This window comes from Acanthamoeba castellanii, assembly GCF_000313135.1.
Source record: "Acanthamoeba castellanii str. Neff unplaced genomic scaffold scf7180000084732, whole genome shotgun sequence".
Lineage (NCBI taxonomy): Eukaryota > Discosea > Longamoebia > Acanthamoebidae > Acanthamoeba > Acanthamoeba castellanii.
This window is the reverse complement of record NW_004457681.1, coordinates 6,995-27,345: the sequence shown is the minus strand read 5'-3', so window position 1 is coordinate 27,345 and position 20,351 is coordinate 6,995. Positions and strand designations below refer to the sequence as shown.

Genomic DNA, 20,351 nt, shown 5'->3' with positions numbered 1-20,351 from the left:
CACGACCAACGACACGACCAACGACACGCAGGCGGTGACGGCCGACGGGAAGAGCGTGCCGGTGATGGAGCCTTCGCTTTCCGCAGGTGGGCCACCCCCGCTCCCCGCCCTTGAAAGATAGCAGCAGATCTCTGCTCTGATGGATGGAGCACGCTTCTGATGGAGAGAGCCTGCTGCAATGACCCAACCCACGCAGTGGTGGGCCTGCTGGACCGGGACGCGGAGCTGTTGCACCTGCCGCTTCCCCACGAGAAGGTGATGTACCTTCTCGCCACCAACGGATCTGCTGGCGCGTCGGAGGTACCAACTGGTCTTGCGTCTGGTGATGTCAACCGTTTGTGGTGTGATGGTGACGATGACGATGATGATATATCAATATGTCAAGCTTTATGTGTGGAAGAATTTCGTGTGATCTCACTCTCTTCACCTCTCCAGGGACGCGTGGACGCGGACTCGTGTAGCCTCTACATTTGGGTAATGACATCATCGTCGCCATCATACCAATTCGGAGATGTGTCTCTCGCGTTTTGGATCTGACCGTTTGGACGTGTGCGTGTGCGTGTGCGTGTGCGTGTGCGTGTGCGTGTGCGTGTGCGTGGGGCCTGCAGCTGCCGAGCAAGGAGGGCATACTGTGGAAGTACGGCGAGCGTACCAGTCGGTTCGGCAAGCGCTGGCAGAAGCGATACTTTGTCCTCATGAAGGACAAGCTCTTCTACTACAAATCCGCCGTACGCTCGCCGCCACCCACTCTCCTCCAGCCAAACCAGATCTCTCATGTGTGTCGTTGGTCGTGTAGAGCCATAAAGCGCGTGGAGAGGCGCTGTCGTTCATCGGAATACAGCGTGTGCGAGGCATCGTCAACACAGAGCCCTTCGATTCGTTCTCTCGCAAAGGCCCTGATTGCTGTTTCCAGGCACCTCTACCCCCATCTCCTTCCCCCCTGCAACAAACACCGCCGCCATTCTCTCTCTCTCTCTCTGACGGAAACCATCGAACGCGTCCCACGCCTAGATCGAGACGTCGACGGGCGAGGTGCACCACCTGATCGCCGAGAATAAGCAGCAGCAGGCCGAATGGGTACCTCGCCCGGCTCGCTCTTGCTTGGCCACATAACACACTCCGCCCCGCTAACCAACTTTCGTGTGGTGCGTGTGGTGCGTGTGGTGCGTGTGGTGCGTGTGGTGCGTGTGGTGCGTGTGGTGCGTGTGGTGCGTGTGGTGCGTGTGGTGCGTGTGGCGCTGGCCCAGACCGAGCAACTGATGGCGTGGCTCGAGCTGAAGCTGTTCTTCGGACCGGACAAGCGTTCGTCGGTGCAACTCTTCCGCAAGCTCTCCGCCGAGCGCGAGGGCCGATGCGGCACCGGCCGCCCATCGCCATCAACATCCCCCACCCCCTCATCGCCACTTCAGAAAACCGTCAGCCCCTCCAAGGTTCCCCTTTGTTGCCTTTGCCCGCACACGCACACACCGCACGGGAACTCACTACAAACGCGCGCGTGCATTGTAGACGCACGAACGTAAAGCGGAGGAACCAAGCTGCAAGCTGCCTGCGAAGATGGACGACGACGAAGCGGAGAGTGAGACGGAGGAAGATAGGCGAATGCCGCCCGACGAGGCGCTGGAGCCGCCGCCGCACGAGGGCGTTGGGCAGCCACCGAGCATGGTGCAGATCAACCTCCTGCTGCAAGACGGCAGCGTCCAGCCGCTCATCGTCGACCCCGACGTCGAGATCTACGACCTCGTCTACGCCGTCGCTCACGAGATTGGTACGCCGCCGAGTGACGCGCGACCAACGACACAACTTAAAAGCATTTCTGACCGGCCGCCATACATTGTGACCGCACAGGGTCGAGGAATGCATTCCAGATCACGTCCCTCGACCAGGACCCCTCGCGTCGAGGTACGTAGACTCCTCTCATTCGTGCGCGAATCGAGCACGATGGTGGTTGACAAGACGACTCTCAACATCACAATTATAATACTTACGGTCACTATGGGGGGGCAGTGGAGCTGCTGGACCACCAGCGGAGTCTGCGCCAGCACCAGCTGCCCAAGAGCGCCATGTTCGTGCTCAAGAAGACGGGCATCATCGACGACCACATCGGCGAGGACGACATCTTCGATAACCACTTCCTCTACGCCATGGTATGGACCCGCGCGTCGCCCTGTTCATCAAAGCCCAGACCTCGGCCTTCACCCTCAACTCACCCGTGCGTGTGTCGTGTGTCGTGTGTCGTGTGTCGTGCACAGTTGCCCGAGGCCGAGGGCTATCTGCTGAAACACGTGACGGGGCCGCCACCGCTTTCGAAAAAGCGGGACACGGCGGGGCTCTTCTCCGCCAGGCGCCGGTGGCGAAAGCAGTTCTTCGCCATCAAGGCCAACAACCTCTTCTTCTTCCCCAGCCACCACGACCTCTCCCCGCTCGGCTTCATCCCGCTCGGCTCCATCGCCGCCGTCGGTCGCATTCCTGCCCCCACCACTTCTTCTTCCTCTTCGGCTCCATCGTCGTCGGAGCGAGCCGAAGAAGAGCGGGCGTTGCACGAGTGCGCGATCCGCATTCGCGTTGCGGGGCCGACGGACGACGCGACGGCAGCGGTGGTGGTGCACCTCCTCGCCGACACGCCGGCCGACGCAGATCGCTGGATTCGCCTGCTGCGCAGCTGGCGACAATTCTTCGCCCTCGAATCGTTCGCCGACGACCGACCCACCGGACTCGACGTCGACGTCGACAACGACAACGGCGAAGGCGGTGGCAATGGTATTGTGGGTGTCGACCCGCTGTCCTTCGTGCAGGCTGGCCCACGACTTCTTGCGGCCCGAGCAGCGCGGGCAGCAGCCGGTCTCGAGGCCAGCGCGCCAAAGAGCGAAGACGCCGACAAATTCGACGAAGGAGAAAAAGAAAGCGAAAAGAAGGAGATGAAGAGGACGAAGACAAAAAGAGAAGAGGAGGAGGCGGAAGCGACGGAGCATCAGCCAGGAGGAGCGCAGAGACCGCCGCCGCCGCGGCTCAAGCCCCTCTCGTGGCGGTCGTCAGCCGCGACATCGGTGGTGGAGGGCGGCGCTGCGGTGACGTCTCCGCGGGGCTCTCCGCGTGTCGGGGGCGGCGCCGAGGGCGGAGGAGGGCTCGGGTCGTCGCAGTCGGAGACGCGCGCCGGGCGGGAATCGCCGCGCAGCGGGGCGTCGGGCTGGCTGTCGCCCCGACGGCTGGCCGAGGCCCTCTCCTTCCGCTCGCTCAGTCCCGGCGGCAGCGGCAGCAACCTCAGACGCGCTGAGTCCGCCCGCACCGAGCGCGACTGAGATCATCTCAGCTGTCACTTCCACCCCACACAGCACAGCTCCAATTTTGCTCCTGCTCTGCGCCTCGTCATACTATTGTACAAATGCAACCAACCCAACAACCCACCCAAGAACCAGTGTTGCTTGCGCTAACGATGCGGTCGAGTGGTGCACTACATTCTAATGTGCCTAGAGGCAAACGTTGTAGTGACTGACAAAATAAAAGGAGAGGTGCTCTTTTGGGTGGAGGAAGATGATGGACGAGGGCGAGGAGGATGCTGCTGATGATCAGGCCTGGTGCTTCTTGGTCTTTTGCTTGACCTTGATCTTGACGTCCTTGACCACCTCCTGCGGATTGTTCCACAGCTGCATGGGAAGGCTCTCCTTGGGCTTGCCGCGCTTGCTCGACGCCGAGAACGCCGTCTGCACCTCGGCCGTGTGGTGCTCCGGCCGATGCTGGTAACCGCCGCCGCCACCACCTCGCGGCGCTGCTGCTGGTGGGGCCTGCCCGTGCTGCTGGTGATGATGAGAAGAGCTGGTGGTGGAGCTCGCCGTAGGAATTGGGCCGGCTGTGGGCCGGGCGAAGGAGGTGGTGGAGGCCGAGTAGGAGGAGAAGGTGGGCGCGGGCGACGATGACGGGGCAGCAGAGGGGGTGCTGCTGGGCGACGACTGCTTGGGCGAGGCGAAGGTGAAGAAGGGGTCCGACGCCACCGACGACGACGATGACGACGAGGTGGTGGAGGGCGAGGGAGATCGCGTAGTACGCACCTCGGACGCTGCTGGCGGAGGACTCGCCTGTCGTGTAGCGCCGGCCGACTTGTGCTCAGCCGGGTAGTGGCCTAACATATGCATCCATCAGGCAAGGAATGAACGAATGAACGATTGTTTGGTGAAAAAATCATAATTTACGATTAAAGAAGAACAATTAAAAGATGCGAACCACAGTAGGCGCAGGGGTGGCCCTCTGAGGGCAGCTCGTAGTCGTCGCATTCGCACGACGCATGCGAACAGGCGCCTCGCGGCACTCCCTTTCTGTCCTTCCCCATTGTTTTTGAATCTGATTGTGCTCTTTAAAATTTATTTTCTTTTTATTATATTAAAGAAATAATATAATTAAATAATTACCGCTATCCTATGTCGCTGGCCCGCCCGCTAGATATTGGGGTGGGGTCCCTGGCATTACACCTTCGGCAGCGTCTCTTGTCTCTGACCGGACACGTTTCACCACCACGGCCGTGATGAGTGGGGCCGGGAACTGACGGTGTCGTAAAATGTCGACATTCCAACCAAAGAACGGAAGGGCAAACCCGCAACAAACTTGCTTCTCAGCGCGGCTGTGCACTTTTCTCGTCTCGGAGACGCGCCACCCACGTCTTCATCTTTTGCCCATCTACGCAGCTCAAGCGCCTGCAGCTATTGTTCCTGGTCAGGTACTCGGACCTTCCTTTTTTTTTCATTACCCCCCCCCCGGATTCGGTGGTGGATTTTCGCGTTCACATATCCCTCTACCGTGGAGAGTGCATCTTCGCCTCAACAAAAATACGAGGCTATTTTAATGCCCCCCCCCCCATTTGTCGCTTTCGTTCTTTGGCCCCTTTCTGCTCAATTAATAATAAATAAAATAATACTTATTTGATTATTACTTACGTTCTTTCCGGGCACCGGTGCGCATCCCGCGTAGACGTGCGCGGTGACATGTCGGCCACCACGAAAGACGTGGCGCAGGTCAAGCGGGGCACGTCCTTCCTGCGCCTCAAGCGCGACCACGTCAAAAAGGACCGGCCTTCCAAAGACGCTCCCGGCGACGCCTCCACCACGTCGCCAACCTCTCCATCTTCTTCTTCTCCGTCGTCGTCGTCATCATCGTCTCTGCCCGCCGTCCCCGAAGACCCAGCGCCCGATGGAGAGATCATCGGGCCGGCCAGCGGCGGCGGCGGCGATGGGTCGGTGGGCCGAGCGGGCGGGGTGGGCCTGGTCGAGCAGCTGCTGGCCGAGGCCGACCGGAAACGGTTCAAGCTGCGCGAGGTCGAGGACAAGCGCGCCTCCATGATGGGCTCCATGGCGCCCATCTCCCTCCGCGACCCACCGCCCACCCGCTTCGCCTCCTCCGATGCCCTCCCGCCGCCATCTGCCACCACCTCACCATCACCTTCTTCTTCTTCGTCATCATCATCATTAGCACCATCGTCTTCTCCGCGATCCACGTCCGTGTCGAATCTGAGCGGCGCGGCCGGCGATCGCCACACATTCGTGCGAAGCCCCTTTGCGGATGCGGGCCGGCACGTGGCGCCCGGGCCCGGCGCCGGCGCGCCCGCGTTGCCGCCCAAGCGGGTGGGCGGAGGGGTGGCCCACTCCCTGCCCGCCATGACCTCCGTGGCCGCCCTCAAGCAGCAGCCCTCCCCGCGCAGCAACAACGGACTCCACCACGAGATCGACTCGGCCACCACCACCACCTCCACCACCAGATCGTCATCTCCGGGATCGTCGCCCCGCGTTTCGCCTCCTCCGTCGTCGTTGTCGTCGGAGGCGGCGGTGTCGAGTCTGGCCTCGTCGCAATCGCTGCTGGTGAGCTCGCCACGCAGCGGGGAGGCGGTGGATCCGGTGCTGCAGCAGCAGCGCCTGCGTCAGCAGGTGGTCGAAGAGCTCGTCAACACCGAGACCGACTACGTCCGCGATCTCAAACTCATCCTCTCCGTACCCTACTCCTCCCTCCCCCTCCTCGCGCCGCTTCGCTTCGCTCATTTTCTCTTCTTTCGTTCGTTCTTTCCTTCGTTCTTTCTCTCTCTCGCTCTCTCTTTTCGCTCGTGCGCACAGGTGTTCTACATGCCCCTCAAGTCCCGCGGTATACTCGGGAATGCGGAGCTGCAGAGCATCTTCTCCAACCTCTCTGTGTTGCTCAACGTCAACGAGCAGCTGGAGCGCGCCCTCGCCGACATGCGCGCCAAGAAGGACGACAAGGTGGGACACATCTTCCTCGAAACGGTACTCCTCCACATCCACCACGCGAGGCGTCGTGCGTTGTGCGTGTGTCATTTCTCGGGGACTCAACACCAACCACGCCAGGCGGACTACTTCAAGATGTACACGCAGTACTGTGCCAATCAGGAGAACTGCATCAGGACCATGGACCTCCTCGAGAAGAAGAACAAGCCCTTCGCCAAATTCCTCGACGTACGCCACCATACCCACCAGCCTTGATCGTTCCCTCTTCTCCCTCTCGTCTGATTGGGACGTCCTCTCTCTCATTGTCATTATTTTGTTTTTGTTGTTATATTTCAGGAATGTGCGGAGAATCCGGCTACGCGCAGTCTCTCCTTCAACGCATTCCTCATCAAGCCCATCCAACGCATCTGCAAATACCCCCTCCTCCTCCGGGTACTGCCACCTGACCTCTTGGCGGCCCCAATACCGAGTTCTCATTCCGTGTCGTGTGTCGTGTGTCGTGTGTCGTGTGTTGTGTGTCGTGTGATGTTTTTGGGGAATGGCAGGAGCTGCTCAAGTACACGCCGGAGGAGCACCCCGACCACGCCCAGGCCAAGGCCGCCCTGGAGAAGGTGCAGGGCGTCGTCGAGGAGGTCAACAAAAAGAAGCGCGACTCCGAGAACCTCCAGAAGATCCTCGAGATCCAGGGCCAGATCTCCAACATCTCCGTACCAACACCTCTCACACACGACACACATCACACATCACACATCACACACACACACATCACACATCACACACACAACACACAACAACGCACCACACACCACACACACCACACACACCACACACACCACACACACCACACACACCACACACACCACACACACCACACACACCACACACACGATGCAAACTACGACAAATTCCTCGCCGATGAAGGGTGGGCTCACGCAGAGGGCGGTTGGGGGGGGGGAGCACAGGAGCTGGGCCAGTCGCTGGTGAAGCCCGGCCGCCAGTTCCTGCGGGAGATGACGTGCAGCAAGATCTCGTCGCAGGGCAAGACGCAGGAGCGGCACCTGTTCCTCTTCAGCGACCTCCTCGTCTTCGCCAGCTCCACCCTCTTCCAGCAGAAGATCTCCGAATTCAAGTCCACCATCAAGGTACTTTATTTATATATATATTCCCCACCCGCCATTGGCCGCTTCTTTATTTCTTTCATAGCAACAATCAACATTACATATTTCTATTGTATGTGTGGATTCAAACGTAACACACCAACCAATCAACAAACAACAACAGGGCAAGGCGAGCGTGTCGAATTCGCGTAAGATCTACCTCTACAAGAGCGCCATCCCGCTCAAGCGGTGCTCCGCCTGGTCCATCCCCGACACCGACAGTACCCTCTGCCCGCCAACCACCCATCACACCACCATCAACCTCACCACGTTCCCATGCGTGCCGTATCGTGTCGTTGGTCGTGTGCGTGTGCGTGTGCGTGTGCGTGTGCGTGTGCGTGTGCGTGTTGTTCATCACCAGCGGCGCAGCACGGGTTCGAGATCCTGCTGATGGACGGGGACAAGAAAATCGTCACCCTCTACTGCAAGACGGCCGACGAGAAGGACGAGTGGCTCGCCCACATGACCGGTCCCCTTCCCCGCGCCCCCGCCATCCACTCCCCCCTGGTGACGCGTGCTGACGTCAGCGCCGTTGTGTTTTGTGTGTGCCTGGTCGCGTGTGCCGTGTAGAGCGGGTCAAGTTCTACCAGGACAAGGCCAACAACAAGAAGCAGGACGGAGCAGCAGGAACGGTGAAGCTCGCCGCCCCTTCGGCTCTGTCCCAGTCCCACATTCCGGTCGTACCCGACGACTCCTCCTCCTCCTCCTCCCTCTCGGCGCCCCTGCCCCGCCCCAAGAAGATCACCGGCACGCCCCCCCCCCGCACCTCCCGCCCACTCACCACCAGCCACCACCACCAGCCTAATGTATGGTATGGTATGGTATGGTATGCATTGGTTTGGTGTTTGTAGGTAAGACGCGCACGCGGCTGCCCACGCAGATGTTCGAGGGGGCGGACCTGGTGCTCACCGGCGATGACCAGCAGCCGGCCTCCCCGCGCAGCGGCTCCTCCTCGCCCTCCTCCGCGTCCGCATCGCCCGCCGGATCCCTCATCGGAGGCATGGTCGGCCACGACGACGCCCCCGCCACGACCATGGTCGGCCCGTTCGTCGTCGCCTCGTCGTCGTCGCAGTCTGTGGCGGTGCGGCCGCTTCTGTCGTCGGGCTCTCTGATCGTGAGCGGGTCGCACGCGGTGCTGCCCAACACCGTCGCCTCGCGCGACACGACCGAGGCCGACGCGGTGCTCTGCGATCTGCAGTCGTCGTCGTCCACGTCGCGGTCGCGCAAAGACCGGCGCGCGCCGGTGCTGCTCGAGAAGCGCTCGCTCGACGTCGAGATGGAGCGCATCGAGGCCTCGTCGTCGCACGACCACCTCGAACCCGTACCGGACCACGCCGCCGCGTCGGCCGAGCCCCGGCAGCCCCTCTCGCGCGCCGGGAGCGGCATCGTCCCGGTGGCCGACGGCCACAACCGCCTCCGCGGCAACACTCTCGAACCCGGCGCCGGTGCCGCCGCCCTTCCGTCGCCGTCATCGGCCGACGGGGCGTCGCCGCGGGGCACGACGGCGTCCGCGGCGTCGGACCTGGTGAGTCCGCGGAGGGCCACCCTCTCCACCGCCACCGCCGTCCCGCCGCTTCGCGCGTCGTCCGGCACTTCATCCGCCGCCGCCGACAACGGTCCGACGCCTTCGCCCGGCTCGGGAGGCAGCAGCAGCAGCGCCGCCCGCTCGCCGAGGCGCACCTTCTCGTGCCACCCCTCCCCGGCGCCCTCCGATCCCGCCGCTGCCGCTGCGGCCTCCACGCCGTCGACGGCGGCAGCCGCCGGCCCTCCCCCTTCGCCCGCGGCAACGCCCTCGCCAGGATCGGGCGGCCCCTCCTCCGCGGCCGCCGCTGGGCGTGGGCGAGCGCCGCCGCCACCGTCGACTGCGTCCAAGCCGCGCTTCACGATGACCAGCGGCGGCGGTGGTGGGAAGCCTCCGGTGGTGGGCACCACCAACCCGCTGCCCCTGGCGGCCTTCGGGCAGATGGCCGAACCGGCGCCGTTCCCCTCTTCCCCCTCCTCCAGCTCCCTCCCCGAATCTCCCTCTCCCCCTCCGTCCGGCGGCTCGTCTTCCACGTCAGCGCCGTCGTCGCCGTCGCCGTCATCGACGCTGTCACCACCGGCGGGCCAGCAGTCGGCGGCCGCGGGTTCGGGCGACGCGGGCTTCCGCAGCCGCGTGTCCTACTACACGCCCAACCCGATCACCGACGACGCCTCCACCACCACCTCCCGAGCCACGCGCCCGCGCGGCGGACCCCGCGGACGAGGCAGGGGCTGACCCGCTGCCCCTTCCCATCCTCTCGAGCTCCCCCTCACTGTACGCCGGTCCCACAAAGTACCATACAAATACACGAACCAATGAAAACGTCGGTGTAGTATGTGTGGAGGAGGGCCGCATGCGGCGAGTGATCGCTACATTGGGGGGGGGGACATCGGAAGGTCTTCGAAGAACTGCCCGTAGCTTAGTGGGCGAGGGCCTGCTTCTTCTGCTGCACGTCGAGCTCGAGGGTGGCCTGGCATAAAAAGAAAAGAGGAGGAAGAGGAGGAGGAGGTGAGCGCAATGTATGCAAAAAGTGGGGCTTTGGGGTCTCTCGAGAGCGGCAAATGAATGCACGGTACCTTCTTGACCTTGGCGACGGCGAGGGCCGGGTTGAGCCCCTTGGGGCACACCTTTGTACAGTTCATGATGGTGTGACACGCGTACACCTTCATGTCCTCCTTGGCCAGAGCCCTGGCGAAACACACCACACGTCAGCAGCCACTCTTGAGGTGATGACCATTGCGTAGGGAATGGAGTGGAGTGGAGTGGAATGGGAATGGAGAGAGCGCACCTGAGCCTCTGGTTGGTGTGCTGGTCGCGGGAGTCGGCGATCCACCTGTAGGCCTGGAGGAGGATGGCGGGGCCGAGGTACTTGTTCTCGTTGCCGGCCCACCAGTAGGAGGGGCACGACGTGGAGCAGCACGCGCACAGGATGCACTCGTAGAGGCCGTCGAGCTTCTTCCTGTCCTCCCGCGTCTGCAGCTGCTCCGTCTTGCTCGAGCCCAGGGCGGCGTGGTCGTCCACCTGCAGGTACGGCTGGATCGACTTGTGCTGCTCGTAGAAGTTGCTCAGGTCCGGCACCAGATCCCTCACCACCGCTGTTGCACGACACACGACACACGACCAACGACACGACACACGTTGGGAAGGTGCGTCAGTCACACGACGGGGGGGGTGCAGAGATAGGGTGCGAGGCGGGCGCGTACGAAGGTGGGGGAGCGGGTAGATCTTGATCTTGCCGTTGGTGACGGACTCGGCGACGGGCTTGAGGCAGGCCAGCGTGTTGGTGCCGTCGATGTTCATCGCGCAGCTGCCGCAGATGCCCTCGCGGCACGACCTGCACACACGACACACGACACACGACACACGACACACGACACGCACGACACGCGTGGGTTAGGCGTGTGCACACGCGAATCGCGGAAGGCGCAAGAGAGAGAAGAGAAGAGAAAAGAAGAGTGGATGAGGGAGGGTCGCACGTTACCTCCTGAAGGAGAGGGTGGGGTCCTGCTCGTTCTTGATCTTGAGCAGCGCGTCGAGCACCATGGGCGCGCAGTTGTTGACGTCCAGCTGGAAAACACGCACACGCACACACGCACAGACCACACCACCAGACGCGCGTCTTGCGTGAGCTCTCCCTGGTTGCGGACGTAGAGACAAACAATGGGGGTGGAGGGGGGAAGGGCGATGATAAAAACAAACCTTGTAGCTCTGGATGTAGGGCTTCTCCTTCTCATCGGCGGACCAGCGGTACACCTCCACGGTCACGACTGCAACATTGAATTGATATGAAAGAGACAAAAAAGAAAGAGGCATGATCAACAATTGATTGAATAAATCAATAAATTGCCGACATCCGGGAAAATCGGGGGGGGGCGTACGGCCATCCTTGGGAACGACCTTGTCGGCCGCAGAAACGATGCCTGTTTGTTTGCGGGGTTGGGTCAGCAGGGTGCGGAGCATTACATGATGAAGTGCATCCAAGCGCTTCGCATCGTAAGTTCAAAAATCCGGAATTGCGCACCGAAGAGGGGGCGGGCGGAGCCGGCGAGCGAAGCAGTCTTCGATGTGAAGAGGGGCGTAGTGACAGAGCGAGCGGTGATTCTGCGCATCTTTGCTTTGTTTCGGTTTTGATGGCTTCTTTCTTCTCTCGCTGCCGATGATGCTGCTCACTTCGTGCTGGTGACGCCAAGAAAACAAAGCATTGCGCCAATTCTTGGCATTCTCGATAAATGTCGTTTGCGGAACATTTCGGAAACACAGGAGGAAATGTTTGGCGCGTTTGGGAGGCAGAGGGAAAACCAAGAGTAGCGGCAACAGCGCAACAAGACACGAGGAGGGAAGTACGGAGAGAGAGGCCAAGGAGGAGGTGCGAGCGCGTAGCCGTATCAATCCATATGGATCGAAGAGCAGAGGGCTGGGCAGAGCGGGTGGTGGAAGGCGAGAAGACGGCCGCCCCCGGTCGACGTAGCGTCACGTTGCCGGGGTCGGGCGAGGAAGAATCGACGGGGCCATCGTCGGGAACTTCGTCTTCATCGTCGCTCTCGGTGCGGCCCACGCGGCGGCTGCTTCGGGTGATGGTGGTGGACTACCCAACCGGCATCGCTCTCTTCCACCACACGTGGGCATGGAAGGGTGATCCCAATGTGGCAGGCATCGCCAAGGTTATCGTCGCTTTCTACAAACTCTCTCAATCTCTCGGCGGCAGAGGCGGTACCTTCTTCACCCCTTCATTTCATATGTGGGGGGGGGTGTTCACTCTTCGGGAGAGCTCTGATTTTATCATCTTCCATTGTTTCACATCACCAGATACAAACTACGTGTTGTTCGATCCTCCGCCGGAAGGCAGACGCCGATCGCAGCAGGACCTCTATTCCATCAAATCCAAACGCGCCTCAGGCGGAGCCGGCCTGCGAGTACGAACCCCTCGCTACACGAGAATCATTCTTGTTTTTGCTATTATTGCTCTCTGTAGTCGCTGCGTGTGTGTCCCTCTTTCAGCTCTGCCTGTCCGCTCCCTCTCTCTTCCGTGTGCGCTTGTTGTGTTGGCGGTGTTGTCGCGATTCCTTAACGATGTGCTGCCGGTGTCGTGCGGCAGCCAATGATCGCGTCGCCTCGTCCCCGCAAGCCGCGCATTCGGTGTGTCTTCTCCAAGGTGGACCACGTCGTGGTGGGCCTCTTTCACGAGATCGGCGACAAGGTGCTCCATCCCCTCTCTTGCTGGCTGTGGTCTTCCCGGCAGAGTTGCTGACGCGTGTTTTGGGGGGAGCAGCTGGAGCTGCCCAGGCAGTGCGGCGATGCCATCCTGCGGGAGTTCGTGGCGCAGTACGGCGATAAGCTGGCCTCCATGCGCCACATATTCGAAGACATGATCGACGAGAAGAAGGCACGCCCTACTGCGCGGCACTCGAAACGGCCTTGAGTCGATAATAATAATAATGGCTGACGCATTTTCGGTGTGCACTGTGTGTCGTGTGTGTCGTGTGTCCAGGTGCGGGACTGTGCGATGACACAAGAGCAAGTGCTGGAGAGTTTTGCCGAGTTCGACACCAACCTCCACCTGATTGACGAGGTACGTCACCTGCGCCTCTTCGGCGTTTTGATGTATACCAACAACCACCACAGCGACAACGACGATGGCATCATCAATAACAACAACAATAACACCCCCCCCCAACAAACTATGCATACATTACCAGCCTCCGCTAACCAATCCCTCCCTCCGCACCCGATCTTGGTGGTCCCCGCATGCACGCATGCACGGATGGATGGATCAGGTGGCGGAGTTCAATCGGGTGCGGAGCGCGAAGGAGAGTTCGTCGGCGGGGACGTACACGTTTTCGTTCTCGCTGACGGAGGACACGGTGGAGCTCATCAAGCGGGAGCGACAAAAGCAGCGGGACGAGGAGAGCGAACGAGGGGACGGCGGCGAGACTCCAGCGAGGCAGCGCTCGTCGCTGGCCTCATCGTCGGGACCCTCGCAGACCGCGTCGGCCTCCGAGCCCGAGAGCGAGGACAGCGTGCGCGCCGATGACGACAGCACGCGAGAGGACGACGACGCTGCCACCACCACGACCACCACCACCACGACGACGGACGCCACCAACAAGGGGGAGAAGGAGAAGAAGCGAGAGCGGAAGAACTCGAAGGAGAAGAAGGAGCGAAACAAGAAGGAGAAGGGGAAGGGAGACAAGGGGAAGGAGGAGAAGGAGAAGGAGAAGAAGAAAAAGAAGAAATCGGACAAGAAGGACAGGGCGCGAACGGAGCGCGACATCAAGAAGGCCAGGGAGAAGGAGCTCGCCAAGATGACCGCCAGTGTATAATCTCATCTCACGCTTGACATCCATTCTCTCACGACACCAATGACACACGCCCCACTACACGCCGCCACGCGGCCTTGCCGTTTGTGTAGTCTGTGGAGTACATTGCAGCCACCACCACTAGTGGTTGTTTTTATTGGTGGCGCCCCACCGAAGCCGCGACGTGGGTCCACGCGCCGACGACGACGACGAGGAAGAGGAGGAGAGCGAGCTGGGGGCCGAAACGGAGGACGGGTCGTCATCGATGACGTTCCAGAAGATGCCTCCGCTGCTGCTGCTGCCGCCCAGCCCCCGCCCCACGCCACTGCCGCCGCTGGACAGGAAGGTGGTGGCTGGCGCTGGTACTGCTGCTGCCCCTCGTCCGCCGCCTACCCCCCGCGCGATTGCGCTTTGGTCGAGCGACACGGATCGCGCGTGGCCCGATCCAACTGGCGGCCGACCGCTGACTCGGCCACCGCCGCCGGGGCCGGCATTGCTGCCGCTGCCGTCGTCAATGAGGTCACCGATGGTCATGGCTCCGAAGGCGACGTCGGGAGACGGCCGCGCTGGGTTCATCTGCTGTCGCGGCGACTTGGTGAGAATGCTCGCTGATCGCGAGGCCCAGGCATGGCCGCCACCCGCGCTCTCCTCCTCGTCGCCGTCGCCGTTGCGGATGCCCCGCGTGTAGCCGCCGCCACCTCCGAGGCTGTCGCTGGTGTTGCGGAGGTGCACGGGCGAGGCGGTGGGCAGCACGCCGAGCCTGGACGCGGCCGCCGCGGCGATGCCGTTGGTGCTGGTGCCCAGTCTGGCCGCCTCGAGATTGTCCGTGCTCTCGGCCCGGCGCATGGTGGCGCCCCGCAGGTTGTCCTTGTCGAGTGTGGGCGACGACGACGCGCTCACACTGGCCCGCCCGAAGAAGCCGCTCACGCGCCGCGCTGCCGATGAGGGCTCCTTGGCCTTGGCCGGCTTGTCGGCGGCGGCGGGAGAGGTGTGGTCGTCGCCGAGCAGGGCCGGGTCGTCGGTGTACTAGAGCACGTCGTCGAGGCGGTACCGCTTGCCGCCCGGGTTGACGACCTCCACCGCGTGGAACCCGACCTTGGCCAACCTCGGCGATCGAACCTCCAGCTGCTGCGACTGTGACTCGCCTGCCCCAAACCACCAGCCAGCCAGCCAGCCACCACCACCCGCCACACGTCAGTCGCCGCCTTACCTTGCTGCTGCTGCTGCTGCTGCTGCTGCCGCCTTCCGCACGCGCGGAGTGGGGGGGGGGTGTATACCCTGAGCGAGGTCGGAGAAATGGAGCACGGGGGCGTCCTTGCCTCCGATGCGGACGGCGGACTGGTTGCAAAAATGGTTGCCCGTGAGGCGCAGCGTGGTGCCGCCCCCGACGGGGCAGATGGCCGGATGGATGAGCCGGATCACCGGATCCTCCACTGCGCGCAACATGGCACACACCACGCACCGAGTGGTGTCAGGCCACACACGCACACCACACACGCACGCACACGCACCGAGTGCCCCCCTTCTCCCCTCTATCAGCGAAGGGCGCCGTACGGGGCACTTTGCTGTTGGCCACGACCTCGTCGATGGCGAGGGGCGCTCCGCCGCTGATGGCCGGCGACGACACGGATCGGGAGGGGACCGTGGCGGCGGTCGTGGAGGCCGCCGCGACATCGGCGCGCTTCCCGCTGCCTTCATCTGAGCTGCTCCTCTTCGTCTCGTGCCCCGCCGACGAGGCGCCGTCCTGCTGACGCCGGTCGGCCTGCGTCAGCCGGAAGTACTCGTCCGAGTAGAGCAGCACGTTCTCTGCGCACACGGCACACACGGCACACGCGTTGGAGAGCGAAGCGTCAGTGTGCGTGTCGCGTTTGGAAGGCGACAGAGGAGGAGAAGAAGGGCGAGGAGGCGAGCGTGAGCGGTGGCGTGTACCGAGCTTGTGGGACTCGCCGGAGGGGTTGGTGATGAGGACGTTCTTGAGGCCCTCCGACTCGAGGGCCGGGCTGTACACGATCAACCGATCGGGACCTACGGGCAGGGCGCCAAACCGCAAAGCAAAATTGTTATTATTGTTATTATTGTTATTAGTATTATTTCGAGTTACGTTCGGCCGAAGGGGGTCGAGAGGGGATTGGGTGGGTGGGGGTACCCATGAACTTGATGCGGCACGAGATGCCGGCGATCTCCACCTTGGTGCCCGACTTGAAGTTGGTCCCCGTGAACGTCAGCTTCGTGCCGGCCTACCACCATCAACGTTGTTGTTGTTGTTGCGACAGAGCAAACGCACCACATCGTCAGCACAAGCACAGCTTCCCCCACCCAAACGTCGACGGGTGTCGTCGTGTGTGTGTCGTGTGGTATGCGAGACTCACCATGGGGGACATGGCCGGGTCGATCGTGGCGATGAAGGGGCCGGAGCCTGACATACACACGGCGCCCATACCACACATACCACGCACGGTGAGGGGGGGGGAGAAGCTGGAGGTGGAGAGGCCGGGGCCGGGGCCGGGGCCGGGGTACCGTGTTGGCCGCCATCTGCGGCGTTCTGTTTGCGGTGGGACTTCCTCTTGGTCCCCGACTTCTCGTCCTCGATGAACTGCGCCAGGAGTCCCTTCCTTTGCTGTTTCACCAGCGGAGCCATTCGACCGGGCGGGGTGAGGTCACCAGATCGAGTCCCGGTGATGATGGCAGCAGTCGGAGGAGTAGTAGTGGTGGGGGAGAGGGGTGGGTACGTTCTGGAGGGTCCTGAACCGGGCGAGGTTCTCCTGCAGAAACCCGATGAGCGCCATCTTGACGCTGTTCTGTACACGGGTCTCCTGCAGGCGCCGCACCACATCCCACATCACATCCCGCATCACATCCCACCGCACCGCATGTCCGCGATGGATCCGTCAGCTCGGCGGGTGCCAACATGCCCAGCTAACCGATTGTGGACGGAGGGGTGAGGAGCAGGTGCGAACCTTCTCGCTCTCGAACTTCATGGCGGTGATCTTCTTGACGCCGATGTCAAAGTTCTTGAAGAGCTCCACGAGGCTCGTCTCCACCTTGCCCGCTTCCTGCGCGCAGAGCAACAGCCACCAGCCACCAGCCACGGCAGCCACCCATCGACCGACCGGACTAGTCAGTTTTTTTTTCCGTGCCGGCGATTGGCCGTGAGGGGCGCCGGTGTACCTCGCAGTCGGCGACTGAGTCGGCGGCGAGCACGCTGCTCTCGTAGCGGGGCAGGTGGCGGGAGAGGGTGCGCACCACCTCCATCACCACCCGGTGGTAGTACACCAGCGGCTGCTCCGGCGCGGTCTCGATGGCCCTGCGACAACGTCAGCGACCCCACACAGACCACGGGTCGTCAGCAGACGACGTGCACGGCACACGCGACACGCGACACGAACTGATTCCACCCTCTCTCTTCCTCCCCCCCCCACAAGCCCCCTAACGTACTTGGCGATGGTGGCGCGCTCCTCTTCTTCCTGCACCAGCGCGTAGCAGGCCTTGCAGATCACCTCGGTGACTGAGAGCGTGCGCGCGCGTGCGATCAGGCAGGTGTCCAAGTGGAAGCGGAAGAGCGGTGGTGGTGGTGCGTACTGGGCAGGTCGGTGAAGATGACGGGGTCGAGCTGGATCTTTTGGTTGAAGCAGGTCCCGCACACCGCCAACTCGCACAGCGGACACTTGTACCGCTTCCGCACCAAAGCCATGAAGCTCGCCCTGACGATGGCCGTGGTCGTGGTGCACCCGCTTCATGAGTCGTAGCACACCACCAGCAGCACAGCCGTACGTACCCGCAGAGGCGACAGTTGGGGGCCTGACTGTGGCTGTCGTCGGCGACGGGCAGAATGGCGTCGTCTGCCTGCTCTCGTCCACGTCGCGATCGCACGGACACCAGACGCGGTGCGCATGGGAGGGGAGGGGATCGAGAAAAGTCAATGGATGGGAACGCAAGGCTTGAGGACAACACACCACCACCACCACCACCACCACCACCACCACCACCACCACCAGCCACCACGGCCACGACCACCAGCCACCAACATAGTGGTGAGTGCTGGGGGGACGGATGTGGCGCACCCGGCCCCACCCAAGGGAATTGCGCCAGGACGACTGCTTCTTGCGCTCTTCAAGCTCTGCCCGTTTATCAAACGCCAGCTGTTGCCCACGCACACGCACACGCACCACCGCACACGCACATGCACATGCACACGCACACGCCGCATAGGCACGCACGGCACGTTTAGCACGATTCGGGAACACGCCGAGGGCGGTCAAGTGGGAGAAGTGAGGGGGGGTTGCCTTGGCCTTGCGGGCGGCGATGTGGGTCATGCGGCGTTTGGTGTCCTCTCGGAACAGGGCTCGGCGCGCCACGTACGCCTCCGTGTAGTTGCGGGTCACCCGCCCTGCGTGCACGCACCACGCCACACCCACCATCAGCACCGCCAGCACCAACGTTGCGCTGGCAGCTACTACGCCCGTGTAGAGGGGGGGGGTACTGAAGGAGGAGTCAGCGGCGAGGTCCTTGGGAGCGACAGAAGGTGAGCCACTACGCGGCCTGCTCTCGGCAGCACCGGTCTACACGTGCCCACGCGCGAATCAGCAATGCAGCTGCATTGGCAATCAAAGATTTTTGCTTTCGCTCCCCCCCAAAGAAATCATACGTACAAGGCCTCGACCTCTGCGCGACATGTGATCGAAATGAGCGATGGGCTGATGGATATTCAATCAGGATATGTTGTGCTTGGCGTGGATCGAATTCGAAATTTCGGGGCCGGTCCATTCTTTGGCTTCCAGCTGAGCTGCACCACTGGCTGCGTGCCAGCTCGGCTAATTAATATATTGGAAGATAAAAAGATGTATTTTCGAGCAGTTACTTCCTCATCCTCCCGAAACTCCATCAATCAAATCGACGTGATCCGCGGCGAGGCAGCTCTATCGATCTAACAAAGAAGGAGAAGAAGAAATGAGCGACGTAAAGAAGGTGGTTGTTGGTACGCCCGCACCGCTGTACCTGCCTTAATCCCCCCCCCCATCAATGGTCAAGGAGGTGCTCATGGTGATGAGTGGGGTTTTTCGTGTGAAGTGGGTGATGGTGCGGTGGGCAAGACGTGCTTGTTGATGGCCTACAGCGGGAAGCCCTTCGACCCGGTGTACGCCCCAACCATATTCGAGAATTACATAACCGAGGTCGACATCGGCACCAAAGTCATCAAACTCTCCCTTTGGGACACAGCCGGTACTTCTTCTTAGCCCCCCCCCCCAACCAGCTTTATCGTCCCGGCGTCTTCGCCTCTCGGGAGCAAAAACTTCTCGGGGGGGGAGCAAACTTCAACTTCTGGTGTGGTGGTGTTGGACTGACGGCAACGCGGTCGGGTGGGCAGGTCAGGAGGAGTACGACCGGATTCGTATCATGAGGTCGTGAGCCCCTTCCCTTCCCTTCTTGCGCGGGTGGTGAAGAGGCGGTGTGGTGGTGAAGAGGACTGACAGACTTTCTCCCTATGATGGTGGTGCGCGTGCGTAGTTATGTGAATGTGCACTGCTTCGTGGTGTGCTTTTCCGTGGTGGATTCCATCACCTACAAGAACATCAAGGAGCGCTGGATTCCCGAACTCAAGGTAAACAACGCCCCGGAGCGCCGTGTGTCGTGTCATGCCGTGTGTGTCGTGTGTCGTGTCGCGAGCAGCTGACCCGGTTGCTTCCATTGCGCAGCACTACAGCCCGGGCACGCCGCTCGTGTTGGTGGGCACCAAGGAAGATCTGCGGGGCACCGTGGGTCAGCTGGACGACGGGCGAGAGGAGGTGTCCTATGAAAAGGGCAAGGAGCTGCGAGACGAGATCAAGGCCCTCGCCTATCTCGAATGCTCCGCCATCACCAAGAACGGAATCAAGGTACCCTGGCAACAGGAACGTGTTGTGTGCACGACTGGGGCGTCGATCGCTGAAAAGTATGCGTGCGCGCGTGCAGGCCGTGTTCGATACTGCGGTGCGAGTCTGTGAAGGGCTGATTCGAGGTCCCTCCAAGCCCAAGAGCGACAAGAAGTGCATCCTCCTCTAATCGCCCATCGTGAGCAATCCCGACCATCGCCTCCCCCCATATATTTTGGATTCCTGCATTCACCACACCTTCAATGGCACACGAGAGAGAGAAGTTGAGGCCGTACGGCCTTCCCCTCGAACGATGGTGACGGCCCTGCACACACCCTCCGCAAAGGCGCACAATGTAATAAACGGCATTTTCCTTGGTTGGTGACGTAAGCAAGCGAGTGGACGAAATTTCGTGTACAAGCGCACATGTTGCCTGCGTCAGCAGAACAACAGCCTGGCATCTCGCGTAGCTTGATCATTTGGCCACGATTGGAAGCAAGGCGGGCAAACCACATAATGATGACGCGAAGGACCACTTTTGTGCTCGTGGTGCTGGTCATTGGCCTGGTGCTGGGCGTGCATGGAATCAAATTCGACATCAGCCCTAACACGGAGCGTTGCCTCAAGGAAGAGCTCAGCAGGGATGTGCTCGTACTGGGTAACTACTCAGTCGAACAGCAGCAGCCCTCACTGCGCCTCCACTTCACCGTATGCGCCCCATCGATTGAAATTCTTTTCAATTTACACAAGATATCTTCTCACACACGTCGCACAGATTATGGATCCGAGCAAGGGCGAGATCTTTGCGA

At 61.6% G+C, this 20,351-nt stretch overlaps 8 protein-coding genes and 1 pseudogene across 8 annotated transcripts; 6 read left to right on the top strand and 3 right to left on the bottom strand.

The window, feature by feature from the left end:
• Positions 1-258: 258 nt before the first annotated feature.
• ACA1_165280 (PH domain containing protein) lies at positions 259-3,296 on the top strand (the record flags this gene model as incomplete). Its single annotated transcript, XM_004353983.1, has 9 exons — positions 259-300; positions 436-474; positions 609-728; positions 1,012-1,077; positions 1,248-1,310; positions 1,507-1,765; positions 1,846-1,899; positions 2,005-2,144; positions 2,250-3,296. The coding sequence occupies 9 exons, from the start codon at positions 259-261 to the stop codon at positions 3,294-3,296; spliced, it is 1,830 nt and encodes a 609-aa protein (XP_004354035.1).
• A 267-nt stretch (positions 3,297-3,563) lies between these two features.
• ACA1_165270 (uncharacterized protein) lies at positions 3,564-4,321 on the bottom strand (the record flags this gene model as incomplete). The annotated part of the gene is made up of 2 exons (XM_004353982.1): positions 3,564-4,114; positions 4,216-4,321. 2 exons carry the CDS (start codon positions 4,319-4,321, stop codon positions 3,564-3,566), a joined length of 657 nt encoding a protein of 218 aa, XP_004354034.1.
• A 649-nt stretch (positions 4,322-4,970) lies between these two features.
• On the top strand, positions 4,971-9,632 carry ACA1_165260 (RhoGEF domain containing protein; the record flags this gene model as incomplete). Its single annotated transcript, XM_004353981.1, has 10 exons — positions 4,971-5,969; positions 6,090-6,257; positions 6,339-6,446; positions 6,555-6,650; positions 6,764-6,925; positions 7,181-7,360; positions 7,500-7,596; positions 7,737-7,844; positions 7,946-8,055; positions 8,256-9,632. 10 exons carry the CDS (start codon positions 4,971-4,973, stop codon positions 9,630-9,632), a joined length of 3,405 nt encoding a protein of 1,134 aa, XP_004354033.1.
• Positions 9,633-9,816: 184 nt separating this feature from the next.
• ACA1_165250 (succinate dehydrogenase and fumarate reductase ironsulfur protein) lies at positions 9,817-11,506 on the bottom strand (the record flags this gene model as incomplete). Its single annotated transcript, XM_004353980.1, has 8 exons — positions 9,817-9,867; positions 9,974-10,085; positions 10,186-10,492; positions 10,601-10,731; positions 10,879-10,964; positions 11,097-11,164; positions 11,276-11,317; positions 11,419-11,506. 8 exons carry the CDS (start codon positions 11,504-11,506, stop codon positions 9,817-9,819), a joined length of 885 nt encoding a protein of 294 aa, XP_004354032.1.
• Positions 11,507-11,791: 285 nt separating this feature from the next.
• On the top strand, positions 11,792-12,816 carry ACA1_165240 (uncharacterized protein; the record flags this gene model as incomplete). Its single annotated transcript, XM_004353979.1, has 4 exons — positions 11,792-12,107; positions 12,204-12,310; positions 12,493-12,594; positions 12,667-12,816. 4 exons carry the CDS (start codon positions 11,792-11,794, stop codon positions 12,814-12,816), a joined length of 675 nt encoding a protein of 224 aa, XP_004354031.1.
• Positions 12,817-12,832: 16 nt separating this feature from the next.
• ACA1_165230 (uncharacterized protein) lies at positions 12,833-13,717 on the top strand (the record flags this gene model as incomplete). The annotated part of the gene is made up of 3 exons (XM_004353978.1): positions 12,833-12,850; positions 12,886-12,966; positions 13,172-13,717. The coding sequence occupies 3 exons, from the start codon at positions 12,833-12,835 to the stop codon at positions 13,715-13,717; spliced, it is 645 nt and encodes a 214-aa protein (XP_004354030.1).
• Positions 13,718-13,834: 117 nt separating this feature from the next.
• Positions 13,835-18,111, bottom strand: ACA1_165220 (annotated as a pseudogene).
• Positions 18,112-18,640: 529 nt separating this feature from the next.
• On the top strand, positions 18,641-19,732 carry ACA1_165210 (Ras subfamily protein; the record flags this gene model as incomplete). Its single annotated transcript, XM_004353977.1, has 6 exons — positions 18,641-18,668; positions 18,761-18,913; positions 19,059-19,095; positions 19,199-19,292; positions 19,387-19,566; positions 19,643-19,732. 6 exons carry the CDS (start codon positions 18,641-18,643, stop codon positions 19,730-19,732), a joined length of 582 nt encoding a protein of 193 aa, XP_004354029.1.
• A 326-nt stretch (positions 19,733-20,058) lies between these two features.
• Positions 20,059-20,250, top strand: ACA1_165200 (uncharacterized protein; the record flags this gene model as incomplete). The annotated part of the gene is made up of 1 exon (XM_004353976.1): positions 20,059-20,250. A coding segment is annotated over one exon (192 nt), but the record flags the coding sequence as incomplete, so codon positions are not given.
• Between the last annotated feature and the right edge of the window lie 101 nt (positions 20,251-20,351).